The 14,739-nt window shown below is 43.3% G+C and overlaps 1 protein-coding gene across 1 annotated transcript in view; it reads left to right on the forward strand.

Annotated features, from left to right (window-relative positions):
- LOC124712257 overlaps positions 1-14,739 on the forward strand; it is a 243,834-nt gene that overhangs the window by 178,796 nt on the left and 50,299 nt on the right. The window contains exon 6 of the mRNA XM_047242551.1: positions 9,446-9,815. Coding sequence (XP_047098507.1) covers positions 9,446-9,815 — 370 coding nt within the window. The remainder of the gene's footprint in view (positions 1-9,445; positions 9,816-14,739) is intronic.

Below are 14,739 nucleotides of genomic sequence, written 5' to 3' on the forward strand. Positions count from 1 at the left end.
CTACTGACGAACATTAGTGCTGTCTTCAAGGGCACACAGAAGAAAGAAATAGTAATAGTTAAAAACAGTCTTGGTTGCAATTTTAATTTTTTATTTTTCAACTACGCGTTTCGCCTTATTTAGGCATCTTCAGGTTATCTTAACTTGGTATTTCTTAGAAGGAAGTAAGGCGAAACGCTTAGTTGAAAAATAAAAAATTAAAATTGCAACGAAGTCTGTTTTTAACCATTACTGTTAAGCACTGGTATGCTGTATGCCACATATGGATTGGAAGAAAGAAATTGTGACTCCCAGGAGCCCTCACGCTAATTCTGTGTAACACAGTCTCTAGCTTTGATGACGGCTGGAGAGGAAGTCCACAAGTTTCTCAAGTATGCCATATGCATCAAAGCCAGTCTTGATGATTAGATCATGTAGGCCTAACAAATTGTCAGGATGTTGATTGCTAGATTTGATCCAGTGCTCCAAATATTCGCAACCATTTTCGATTATGTTAACATGGAGTAATTTAGCGCATCAGCAATAGGGTGCTTCAGCAGAGAAAAACGCTGGCGTTCAGCCATGTGAACGAATCTTGCCTAGACGGGAGTGTTCACACCACACTTCTAATGAAGATAGTTGCCGAAATTATAAGATACTTTTATTAAACTTCAGAGTACTCAAAATAATTATGTACGGCACCCGCAATAATGTAATGAGATTGATTCTTAATATATTTAATTTAAGACACAATATGCCTTTGTATCACGATTATTGTAATAAAATTTGAAAATTACTTCTACTCAGGAAGGAGGCAATAATAATCTGCCAGTTATGGATTAGCCGGCTGCGGTGGTCTAGCGGTTCTAGGCGCTCAGTCAGGAACCGCGTGACTGCTACGGTCGCAGGTTCGAATCCTGCCTCGGGCATGGATGTGTGTGATGTCCTTAGGTTAGTTAGGTTTAAGTAGTTCTAAGTTCTAGGGGACTTATGACCACAGATGTTGAGTCCCATAGTGCTCAGAGCCATTTGAACCAGCCAGTTATGGATTACAAAGCTCTCAGAATCGTTACAAGGGTGTTTAAAGAGTTGTTGCTATCAGACAAACGAAACTGTAAGGCGGAATTAGATCTACATCTACATCTACATCTACATTTATACTCCGCAAGCCACCCAACGGTGTGTGGCGGAGGGCACTTCACGTGACACTTGTTATTACCTCCGTTTCCTGTTCCATTCGCGTATGGTTCGCGGGAAGAGCGACTGCCGGAAAGCCTCCGTGCGTGCTCGAATCTCTCTAATTTTACATTCATGATCTCCTCAGGAGGTACAAGTAGGGGGAAGCAATATATTCGATACCTCATCCAGAAACGCACCCTCTCGAAACCTGGACAGCAAGTTACACCGCGATGCAGAGCGCCTCTCTTGCAGAGTCTGCCACTTGGCTTTGCTAAACATCTCCGTAACGCTATCACGCTTACCAAACAACCCTGTGACGAAACGAGCCGCTCTTCTTTGGATCTTCTCTATCTCCTCTGTCAACCCGACCTGGTACGGATCCCACACTGATGAGCAATACCCAAGTATTGGTCGAACGAGTGTTTTGTAAGCCACCTCCTTTGTTGATGGACTACATTTTCTAAGGACTCTCCCAATGAATCTCAACCTGGCACCCGCCATACCAACAATTAATTTTATATGATCATTCCACTTCAAATCATTCCGCACGCATACTCCCAGATATTTTACAGAAGTAGCTGCTACCAGTGTTTGTTCCGCTATCATATAATCATACAATAAAGGATCCTTCTTTCTATGTATTCGCAATACATTACATATGTCTATGTTAAGGGTCAGTTGCCACTCCCTGCACCAAGTGCCTATCTACTGCAGATCTTCCTGCATTTCGCTGCAATTTTCTAATGCTGCAACTTCTCTGTATACTACATCATCATCCGCGAAAAGCCGCATGGATGAGAGAGGGAGGGAGCTGTAGCGCATTTTATCGAGCGGTGATCATTTTCTTGTCTACGAAGGTGATGGTGCTTTGTGGTTGGTAAGCGGCGTCTCGTCGCAGCATAAAGGTGGCGGGCGGGCGTCTTGGAGTCGGCTGGCCTCATCTCTCGCGGGCTGGCGGCGCATCTGCGTGTCTCTTGCTGCCACCGGCGTTGGGTGTCCCGCTCAGATGCCCATCAGGAAATATCATTGTTGCCGTTTCGATCACAACTGTCTTCTTTCCCAGCTTGCCAACATGTGCCCATCAGGACGATATTTTTACATTGTTGAGAGGTTCTTTCCCTGGACGTGGCCATTCACTCGATTCGTTGGCTCATATTCTTCTTGTGGGCAGTCAAATTATTGTTCACCATTATTGCGAAATATTTTTGTGCCGTCCACAATTCTCAAATGTTCACAGTAAGAAAGGAAGAACACACACACACTTTATTGTGGGTGGAATTCCTTCACTGGGCAAACTACAGACCGCCTGTTAAGAATAAATATCCCGTGTACCACCTCCTCCTCTTTCACCTCGTCTGCTAGCGTTCCCACACACCTTTCGGCAAGAGAGCACACGAAACCGCTAAAAGGCATTCACAGCAATTGGCAAACTGCAGATCGTCTCAGTGGCGTCTCACATCTTCTAGGGACATCCAGTTGTCCCTTCCGCCCTTTTATCTGATAACACGTCCCTTCTCTTAGAAAGTGCAGAACAACTTTATGACATACATGTCCCAGAGACGGGGAGGTTTCAATTCGGTCGGTCGGTACCTACCTGCCTCCCTCAGAGGGGGCCTGTGACGGTGGATGGGACGACCAGACCTCTATCATCAGGTTCATTACAAGAAGTAGAATAAAGGGCTACACTTTGCCATCGAGAATGTCGAAACAAATACTCTGGTTTACGTTAACGGTAATCGGAATTAGTGCCCACCATTTCTGGCATTGAAAACAGCCCACAAATATTACGTAACAGTCTCCGACATGAATTACACCCTCCACGCACTGTGTGTTGAACACCTCGTTGGCCGCGGGTGCACTCAATGCCTTGCGTCATCTGAAAAGAGGATAACAGCGCCTCGTCAGACCACACTACCCGCCTCGCCTCCACTCTCATAATGAACAATTTCTGTAATTTTTGGCCGTTTGAATAATGCCCTTTTGCAAGGTAATCTACAACAAATGTCAACTGCACGTAGTCCACTTCGCAATGTTCACAAAGCAGTCGAGATGGACCTGCGTTCACTGGCAGGAGAAAGCCTTGACTTGCATGAAATCGATTGTTTTGTACTGTATTCTTCCACTGAAACGAATTTATTTGATAGGATCGCTGTTGTAGTGAATCGAGAAATTGTTCGTGACATCGCGTAACATGAAAAATACCAATGGGACCACCTCACGCTGGAAGCCAAAAAATGTTGTAAATTGAAAGAATTGTTTGCGATATCACACAGCACGTTGGGTGCCAAAAATGACTACTATCTTGTTTGATGAGCTAGGTGGGCCGCTGACAGCAGTATTCTCGACCTCTCTATTCTAATGCACCCTTCAAATAAGCGGCGTCGGTGATTTGCAGAACCTCTGGGGTGATGCGTAGACACCACTACCACAAGTTGGGTTTGTCATACTTAGATGATGGTTCATGATATCCTGCATATGTTGAGTCTGCATTAGGCTTCTGCAATGCTGCCATGTCATGAACGGGTGCCCTGTGCACACTTCAGCTCTCTCTCAGGCAGGCGCACCTAGTGTAGGGCCGGCCGGTGTGGCCGAGCGGTTCTAGGCGCTGCAGTCTGGAACCGCGCGACCGCTACGGTCGCAGGTTCGAATACTGCCTTGGGCATGGATGTGTGTGATGTCCTTAGGTTATTTAGGTTTCAGTAGTTCTAAGTTATATGGGACTGATGACCTCAGTAGATAAGTCCCATAGTGCTCAGAGCCATTTGGACCTAGTGTAGGCTACCCGCCAAGCAGTGGTATTACATGTACTCTAGGCGAGCCACATGGCCACCAGTATATCTTGCGCAGGACACGGCGGCCGATTCGCAGTGACCAGTTTTCGTCCAAATCGCTGGGTGGGTTCATTCGTTAGTTTGTAAGGGGAGGCCGATAAGTGTTTTCCCACCTTTCGACCGGTCACCTATGACAGAATCGAGACGCGCTCCCTGCAATCTTTCTTAAACGATGTTACAGAAACTATTCGGTAAAAAGTTTCATTTTTACTTTAATTATAGCATTATATGTCAGGCTGATAATAAAGTGCCCATTATTTCGTTAATGATCATAGTTACTGTGATATTTCCGTGAACGTAAGACACTGTGCGCAATTCGGAAAAGTGTGCAATGAGAAATAGAGGTCGCTATGATTTTGCGTTTCGTGCATATTACATAGTATATTGTTGCGTATGAAATTTAGCAAAAATATTGAATATTTCTTTAGACTTGAGTATCTATCACCAATCTCGAGAAAACTGATCTGATGTAGCACTGTCATTAGCGACCGTGTCGCGCCAGCGGTAAAGCCAGAGTGAAATATCCACAACATTCTTCATATTTCATAACCGGTTTCAGATATCGAAATGACGTTTTGCCAATTGATAACACACAAAGAGGAGAGTATTTTACAATATTGTTATTATGTAAAACGTCATCATCTACCGTGCTATTCCAATAACTACGGAATTTTTCGGTGAAAGAATGTAATTTTTAAGGGCCATCGATAGCTGTCGGAACGAGAAATGCTATGGGTTTCGGAGCAACATAAGAAAAACATTACACGTTTATTTTATACAGAGGATGTTTTTTTCCACAAACTAGTGACCTTACTTTTCCTCATTTCCTCACTTAATAAACTTAATAAACCGTGGTTTCAGAATTCTCTAGCAACTGCGTCTGCACGATATGTTAGTGAGATGGGACAGTGTAAACTCCGTTGTGTTTTGGCAAAAGAAGCTAATTTTGACTTGGCAACCACAGAAATGTGTAGGTTTTACTCAAAATTCGTCACTCATGACGCTTCTCTGATAGTTACAAATGGTTAACAAGCCAGGCGAAAATAAATCGCTGCATTTTCGGTGGAATTCTTTTTAGATGCGAACTAAAGCAGAAGTGACAGTAGATCTTGTTGAATGGTCACCATACAAGTGTTGATGTGGAGGGGGCGAAATTAATATTTACAGAAGAAATGTGAGGGTAGGCTACAGTTTAGAACGGTCTTTTCCCCTCCAGCGCTCAGCAAATCCCCTACAGCGCTCTGAGTGACCCCCACCACTGCCACTGTCTCCGCACTTCCCCAGTCGACAGTGAATCTAGCGGCCACGGCATTTTGCTCGCGCTATACCTGTGTATGCTCGGGCAGTTCAGTACAGTCATATAGACTACCGCCCAGCAGCCTTACTGCCATGCATCAGCTGTTTGCCCTCCCCTGCATGCCTTTGACCATGGGCTTCCGACTGGGGTATCACACGACAATCCGCCGTGAACGGCACTGGTCTTGCGCGACAGCCATCTGGTGGTAGAATGGGTGAAACTACGAAAATTTGCACATACATTATCTGTGTGCCAGAGTACAGAGCAGTTCCAAACTGCCGTCAATCCGCGCATGCGTACTAGGCAGCGATAACTCGCGCAGAAGGGGCTACCGCAGTGCTTTCTGATTGTTATTTGCTTATTGTTAGGTGGCTGGTGGCTAATTTCAGATTTTCGTGTTGGGGATTTTCCACATATTTGAGAAAATAGGTTTTCATAAATGCAGCAAACAACTGAGTATCTTTCTGAGTAGAACGCATATAACGTTACACAGTGATTTTCGATTTGTATGGTAATGCCTTAGCTTACGTAAGTTCATGTTTGATTTGATTGCATCTCTTGCTTTATTTTAGCATGCCAGGAAAGAGAAACTGGTAATGATACGAGAGAAAGTCCGTGGAGTTTGGCCCAGTGCGGTAGATGACGAATGCAAAACTCTGAGTAACTGTTATATACAAACTTGGAAAAGTAGCACAAGTACTCCTTTAGGTATTGGTCCTTTAAAGTGTTGCAAATTGGAGTGCACACATCCACAACAAATTCTGTGGCTAAAAGCCAGGCTCGTAAAAGATACCCCAGTCACCAGGAAACGTAATGTTCCAACCAGCCTGCATCATAACAGGGCATTTACTGGTATTTTATTAGTGATCTAGGCTGGTATGATCTCAAAACGTATAAAGATATGATTTAATTCTTACTTTAGAGAATATGAGACAGCCTTCCTCATGACTGTGCCACACTTACTAGTCCCATCTTCTGTCGTACACAGCTGTTTCTCGAAACAGGCCATGTCCATCCTCGCGAAGTTCCGAAATTCTTGCGGATGTTCGGACCTCAGTTCTTTCTTAAGTGGTGAATATAATCCCCTGCCTTCAGCTCTTCTTTTCAGCCAGGGTCAAACTCAACAACATCTGACTTATCGTTTTCATCGTCGTTCTGCCCAAATCCGAAGATTTACTGTCACTGCCAGGGCAATAGCTCAAAAAACAAGTGGGTCCCCGATGTGCAAAATGCTGTATAAATGTAAATTTAGATATACGTGTACCTGTGTAACCAAGTGTCGTAAGATAAAAGTAACTGTTGAGTCTGTAATTCAGAACAGTGGTAACCTACATAAGAGAACAACAGTTACTTAATAAATAATGATAAAAAACAATTTCTTATTATACAGGAACCTTGAGCTCACATAAATAATTTGAACGTATGAAGTTCCAATACGTCATACGGCCCCCCTTGTGTTTCTCACAGTAGAACGAATGACTTTACAAGAGATCAGACTGTCCTATTTGCGTTTCGCGCTTTATTACCGGCAATATCACGCGTGGATGGTATAATAGGTCTATGCGAGCCAGCCTGTAGTCACAGATATGCACGCTTGGGACTATGGTGCATAGATGTATGGTTTTCGCGCCTCGTGTATGGGCACTCGAAATGGAAAAGCCTGCTACAGATGTAGTGGTGGGCAGGAAATCGCGTATCTGTTAAAAATCACAGTGACTGAGAAGTCGCAGATATCACAATAACAACTTTACAGAATCTAACTGCGATTTCAGTCACAGTTAGCAGTCGCAAGTAGTATTTCACATTCAAAGACGTGAGCCATCTATTGGTCGAATTTAGCACTGCTTTCTGCGATTTCAGTGACAAGTCGCAAGTAGCAACTAAAAAGCGCAGTTAACAGTGGTATCTGTTGGCCAAAGTTTGTACTACGCTTGTCTCTGCGATTCGCAGTCGAGTCCAACTGCGATTTCCGTGACAAGTCGCGACTGCGATTTCCGTGACAAGTCGCAACTAAGAGTCGCAAGTAGCAACTAAAAAGCGCAGTTAGCAGTGCCATCTGTTGAGCAAAGTTCATACTACGCTATTCGCTACCGAGAAACTGCGATTTCTGTGACAAATCGCAACTAAGAGTCGCAAGTAGCAACTAAAAAGCGCAGTTAACATTCTTTTCCTAGTGCCATCTGTTGACCGACTTACGTACTTCGTTATGAGAGCCTTGTGCCTCACGAGATCGGTGTGCTGTGTGTGGATATGAAGGACTTATTTCATTAATGGTACAAGTCCATTTTTGCTCATTTTGAGATACAGAGTCGTAAAGTTAAATAAGCGCTGAAAAATCTGCAGTTGAGATACCAGAAATATTCAAGCACATGGCTTCTTGCTAGAGATGAACCTTTATTTATGTTTGTTTGGATCATTAATTTCAGAAGCATCATAGACAGAAAAGTGGAGGTAATGGACTTGTACCACTATTGAAATAAGCCCTTCACATTATATGACGACATGCACATTCAGCATCAGTTATGGTTGGTCAAACACAGCTGTGACTCTGAAAGTATTATATTAATAAGAAGCAACATTGCCTTTTTCTCCCGAAAATATCAAGTAACGTAACAAATGTGTTTGATTCTGCTTCCGATATGACAGTTTTGCTTAATACTCCACATGCCTACAGGACTTTGCAGTGTTAACACAGAGGAACTCAGTCATCTGTATAAGTGTAGTGAAATGAAAACAGTATTATTGGGTCATATGAATGCCTCACTTTTGTTCCGACACAGTTCAAGACTCGGGATAAAAGTTTTACACCTGGTGTTCTACATGGAAACTTCACACACAAGAACTTTTTGCCGACACTACTACCACCTACATAAGTAAGCTTTTCCTGTGTTACTTTCAAGTACTGCACTTAAGCTATTCCTGATTTAAATGGAAGATCTGTACTTCCAACTTTCGTATCAACAGCCTCAAAATGCATATTGTAGACTTTGGGATATGTTACAGGTCAGTGTCACACCAAGATTGTGGAGACGGGGGGAGGGGGGGGGGCGGCATGTCACTCTCCAACTAGTGTTTACCAGTAAATAAGTGGCGGAAAATTACGGGTATAGGACGGCTTAAACATGTGGAAAATGAGATTTTCATTATTCACTCACTGTATTTAACATTTATTATTCCTTTAAAATCGCACAACAACTTCAATAAAACACAGTTTAATCACTCATCTGCACACTTATTTCACAATTATGTCACTTTTAAACTGCAAAATCTTCTAAGAGCTGGCTTGTATCTTCACGAGTCTCTCTCAACAGCCTTGATGTGGATAGATACGTACAGCAACCAGTAATCAGAGTCAGAACTGTGTCTGCAAAATCACAAGGATTATTAAAAAATTTTTGCTGTCACTAATTACAAGTAATATAATGGACAGAGTAGATTGCTAAAATTTGCTCTAATGAAAGCCACTCAATGGGGTATATTTCACATTTGCAAGAACGATCTCACTGAAGTAATTAAGTCCATCGAAACACTTAGAAACTAACCTCTCGTCTGACGAAAACGGTCTAAAGACGCAGTGGCAATTTCTCCAGATCTGTTGACAATGATATTTTGAGTTATCACTTTACTGAGTGACTAAAATGTAGTTTGCGTACCTGTGAACATAACAATATGTAGGATTCATTTTATAAACACGAACTATTACGCTACTGTATGGCTACTTACATATTAATTACACTATTAATATTTTCACAGTTGTTTCTTCAATACAAAATTAAGCCAACGGAAGAACAAACGTAAAACATACTTACCAATGACAGGTTTGTTGAGATGCAATTTTCTGTGTGGACAGATGTAACGTTTCATACGGTGGTAAGTCGCAGAAATCGCAGGAGTCACAGAAATCGCAGAAGTCGCAGAAATCGCAGAAGTAGCAGAAATCACAGAAGTCGCAGAAGTAGCAGAAGTCGCAGAAATCGCGGAAGTAGCAGAAATCGCAGAAATAGCAGTGGCGGAGGGATACACGACCTAGGTTCCTTAACTAATCACAGTTAAGAATAACAGATACTGAAAAGTAGCATTCACAGAAATCACTGATATCGGAAAATCGCAGTTTAGCCCATCACTATACAGATGCTTAGATGTTTCTCCGTACACACAGGCCCAGCAGCGTGTCCAGAGGCGGTAGCACGGTGACATCTTCCAGCGCGGCCACCGCCACGCGGCTGAGCACGGCTGCCACCACACCCGCGGACTGCGAGTTCTCTGACGAGGACGAGCCGCCGCCGTGCGCGCACCACCAGCGCCCCGAGGCGGCTCCCGCCCCACTGCCGCGGCCCCCGCAGCCCCAACAGCAGCAGCAGGCCTTCTGCCCGGACTTCGACAGCCAGGAGCGCTCCGGGGCGCCAGGCGCGCAGCCCATAGCGTGGTGCGACACCCGCCGCGAGCTGTTGGCAGCCCTGGACCTGCGCGGCTCGCCGCTGCGCCTCTGGCAGTTCGACCTCAGGACTTCGCACTGGACGCAGCACCAGGTAGAAGCCGCCACCCACTGACTCTCTGCTACGTCTAGATTCCAGCTGAATGCTAATCTAGATTATTTAATCTCAGTGGCTAAGTGGCAAAGTGTTCTAGTGATCTCGGGCAGTCATACGCTTTTTTCTGACACTTATCACATCTCTCAAGGCTGGTATTGTTCCTTAACGTAAAAAATGTCTGACTAGCACTGTCTTTTGGCGTGCACATTAACCCTTTAATGCATAGGGTAGCTGATCAGCTACAGACTTCATTTCTTCGATGTATCCTATACTGAGCAACATTTTGTAACAAATTCGTTATGCTGTTAAGTGTATACACTCTACTGCAACTTCTAAGGTGCTAGTAGTTGTTCATAGCGATGGTAAATGGCAGGATGAACTGAACCAGTTCGACAATCAGCTGTGTGGATGCACTACCGCGCGTGTGTTTTGGCGGAAAGTAGAGAAGATTTTTTGGTGTTAGTGCACTGATTTGTGGGTTTGAAAATTACTTTTTTATTTTGAAAACGTAAGTAGATATAGTGTAGACAGTTAATTTGAGTGTCTTTACGATAGATTTGAAATCAGGTCTGTTTTTGTGTTTGCAGCGATTGTCAACAATAACGCTTTGTTAATTTAATTTAAAAAAATTTCAATATTTGTTTCGTGGGCACTATAAACTAAATGTGGTAATTTTTACAGCTTGAAATAAAAAATGATTCATTTAAGGGTTAAACTGTAGGTCCCTCTCCAGCTGGTTGGTTAAGTCAGTTCCAAGTTCGGATGAAGTCAGTTGCATATTATCTTCTATAGCTCCATGCGTATCGAAATGCTGTGGTGACAAAACCAACCTTGGAGTTGATGAGAGCATTACTTTCTTATAACTTTTTTTCCATAAATCCAAAGTGAGGAGCGCCTCAAGGGTGGACAGCATGTCATAAAACAGGACTACGGAATACCAATCTATTTTTAAATTAAGTCTTCATAAAGGCGTGCAACAGTTTTCAATAAAATTATTGAAGGACTTTAAAACAGCTGGTAGGTCGCGGAATAATAGTAGATTGAAGTTACTGGAACTGGAATAAAAAGATTCCAGTAACATCAAGTGATTATTCAGCGATCTACCAGACGTTTTAAATTCATTTAATTACGTAATAAAAATTACAGGAAAAGAAAGAAATGGAGCTATGCTACTGTACTTTCCACCGTCCATAAGTGAAACAGTCCTTATGGAAGAGGAATAAATTTAAAAAATCTTAAACACATTTTCATTTAAGAGGTAATAACAAACTCTTCACAAAATATGTAAATGTGTTGTACACTGAGATGAAAACCGTAACTTTTGGGCTTTTGTAGCCATGCATCATCAAACAGAAAATCTGTTTGCACCACTTTATAAATCCATCACACTAATTCACTGGAGATGTGGAAAGGTAAGATCGTTCACGACACTCCCATTGTTTTCTATAGTTAATAATATATGTACAAGTGGCTCTACTAAGAAATTCGTTAGTGGAGAAGAACGTTACACTTAACGTCTATTTTATCAGTAGCTACACTTTCATGGGTAATGGAAAGGTGTTGAAAGTTATATTGATAATTAATGGACATATTTTTGGTCTTAAGTACGTTATCTTTATGAAGATAATTATTAGAGTGTGCTGAAAAGTAACGCCTCCGAATTTTTTATGTGAAAATTATGCATGGGCCATGAAAAATGAGATTCGTGCCGAAAATAATTACAAGCTAAGCTATACTCGGCACACCACTGCCCATGAAAGTCGTAACACACATGTACTACTACCAATATCCGTACACAAATAAATTCAAGTAACATCACAGACTACTACCAATATCCGTACACAAATAAATTCAAGTAACGTCACAGACAACACATGGTGCATGGCCTTGAATGTAAAGAGTTACTGGAGAAATAACTAAATACAAGTTGGCCTCACGAAATGAAAGGCTCCTTATAAAACACATCGATACAATACAGTAGGTTTCCAACGAATCAGAGCCGTTGGTACAGGTTTAACAAATGAAAGTTCGCCATATTGTTCAAAATAGTCGAGCTGCATACATGGAATTATACCATCAACGAAACCTGTCTCGGTAACCTGCAGCCAAGAGTTTAAGGGCCGACCGGCGGTAACCTCCTGTCCGTTTCGTCGCACCACACACAGAGACGATTACGGCCGAATATCATACCTCTTCACGGTCTGCCACACTCCATACCACATGGAGATGTCAGCACTGGGTACGATCCGTCCGTCGTGTAGCACACTGTTTCAGCACTATCGCGCCCTCAACACCAGGCCGCGTATCGAGCAAGACAAAATCACCCAAGTGTCCCCTGCACTGAATTTTCTAAGCCGGCTCTTAGCGTGCCCCATGTCGGGACGCCGCAAGAAGGGTCTCTCAGCGACCAAGCGACGAGGTCTCTGGCCGCACTCGAAACTCATTGATATGAACCGGTGCATGGTCAACTAGACTTGCAAGTCCTTTGCTCTTTTTGGGAGAGACAGCGTCACCGGTAAGCTTTACATCTTTTATTTTTCTCCACGAACTTTAATCCTCAATCCAAATTTTTCCTTTGTTTCGTTTGCTGCTTGTTTGACGAATCTACAGTTTGAATAACATGGGGTATAAGCATCAATCCTGTCTTATTCACTTCACAACTGCTGCCTCAGTTTCATTAACTTCAACTCCTATAACTGCGGTCTGGTTTTTATACAAATCTAGATAGCTTTTCGCTCCCTGTAGATTATCACTGATTACTTCCTTTCATGTGGCGTCTTATAATAACGTCTTATTTGTTCAATAGTTGTTTCTGTATTTTACTGTGAATTTTAAGTAACTATTAAGACATCGGCGTTCACGTCGTCAAAAGAAACCTTGAGAATCTACAAGGAGATCCTATGCGGAAATGTCACCTTGGGCGCCAGCAGAAATTCATCCAGGAATGGGGCAAGATTCCCAAATTTACATTTCTGGTATAACTGATTGAGTCTGAGAACATGCCGTGCCCCAAGAAATAAATTTTACAGGGATATTATATCTTAAATTTTTCATGTTTATCGATTCAAAAATTTTTTTTTAGGTGTATACTTTAAAGGAAGTACTTTTCATTCGTATGTGAGAAGTACATCCTTTAATATTAGTAACACGAATATGAATGTAGAAACCTTCAGAAACAGCCATCAAATCGGTCTTAAGAACCAGCTATTAACAACCTACAACCCTCCCAAAATGGTTTTCGTTTTCTTGTTCTGGTACGTTGTTGTGTGGACAAGGCAACTGTACTACAGAAGTCATAACTCCAAGGCTGAATGTCGCGTAGTGTCGCATCCTATATACAATGAGGTGACAAAAGTCGTAGATGCTTCCAAATATCGGGTGAGACTTTTTTATGCCCGGCGCAGTACAGGTACTGGACGTGATAGGACTCAAAAAGTCGTTGGAAGTCTCCTAAACAACTATTGAGCCATGATGCCTCTAAAGCCATCGATAACTGCGAAAATGTTGCCGGAGCAGAATTTTGTGCACGAACTGACCACTCGATTATGCCCTTAAACGTTCGATGGAATTCATCCCGGGCATTCTGGGTGGGCAAATCGTTCGCTAGAATTTTCCAGAATGTTCTTCAAATCTATCGCGAACAATTGTGTTCCCACAAAAATTCCATCGTTGTCGGGAACATGAAGTCCATGAATGGCTGCTTATGGCCTCCAAGTAGCCGAACATAACCATTTCCAGTCAATGATCGGTTCAGTAGGACCAGACGACCCAGTCCATTCCATGCAAACACAGCCCCCGCCATTATGGAGCCACCACCAGCTTTCACAGTGCCTTGTTGACAGTGGAAGCGAAGGGGCTGTAGTTGTGGGATCTATGGACAAGCGTTGGGCAAGTGTAATGAAGCCATCCTTATACTCTGCTGTTTATTGGAAGTATCATTTCCTGTAGCTCGCTTATGGCTCTACAAAGAGGCGACAGACAAACTGTTTGGTTACTCTATTTCGGGAATGTTCTGTAAAGATTCACATCCCTCAAGATTGAAAAACAATGCCAAACCAAAACTCTCGCAACAAAGTGGTATAATTTCCCGTGAACAACGTGACATCCAAACAATGTGGTTAGGATACGAGGTTTATCATATCGCAGTACCTTTGTTGCCCAGAAGTACGACGCAATGTTCCTTGGGCTATGCATGCGTGTCCAAAGGAACAGGTGCTGTGACCATGCCCGTTATGAATACATGAAATACACTCCTGTAAATTGAAATACGAACACCGTGAATTCATTGTCCCAGGAAGGGGAAACTTTATTGACACATTCCTGGGGTCAGATACATCACATGATCACACTGACAGAACCACAGGCACATAGACACAGGCAACAGAGCATGCACAATGTCGGCACTAGTACAGTGTATATCCACCTTTCGCAGCAATGCAGGCTGCTATTCTCCCATGGAGACGATCGTAGAGACGCTGGATGTAGTCCTGTGGAACGGCTTGCCATGCCATTTCCACCTGGCGCCTCAGTTGGACCAGCGTTCGTGCTGGACGTGCAGACAGCGTGAGACGACGCTTCATCCAGTCCCAAACATGCTCAATGGGGGACAGATCCGGAGATCTTGCTGGCCAGGGTAGTTGACTTACACCTTCTAGAGCACGTTGGGTGGCACGGGATACATGCGGACGTGCATTGTCCTGTTGGAACAGCAAGTTCCCTTGCCGGTCTAGGAATGGTAGAACGATGGGTTCGATGACGGTTTGGATGTACCGTGCACTATTCAGTGTCCCCTCGACGATCACCAGTGGTGTACGGCCAGTGTAGGAGATCGCTCCCCACACCATGATGCCGGGTGTTGGCCCTGTGTGCCTCGGTCGTATGCAGTCCTGATTGTGGCGCTCACCTGCACGGCGCCAAACAC

This window comes from Schistocerca piceifrons, chromosome 8, assembly GCF_021461385.2.
Source record: "Schistocerca piceifrons isolate TAMUIC-IGC-003096 chromosome 8, iqSchPice1.1, whole genome shotgun sequence".
NCBI classification, from domain to species: Eukaryota; Metazoa; Arthropoda; class Insecta; order Orthoptera; family Acrididae; genus Schistocerca; species Schistocerca piceifrons.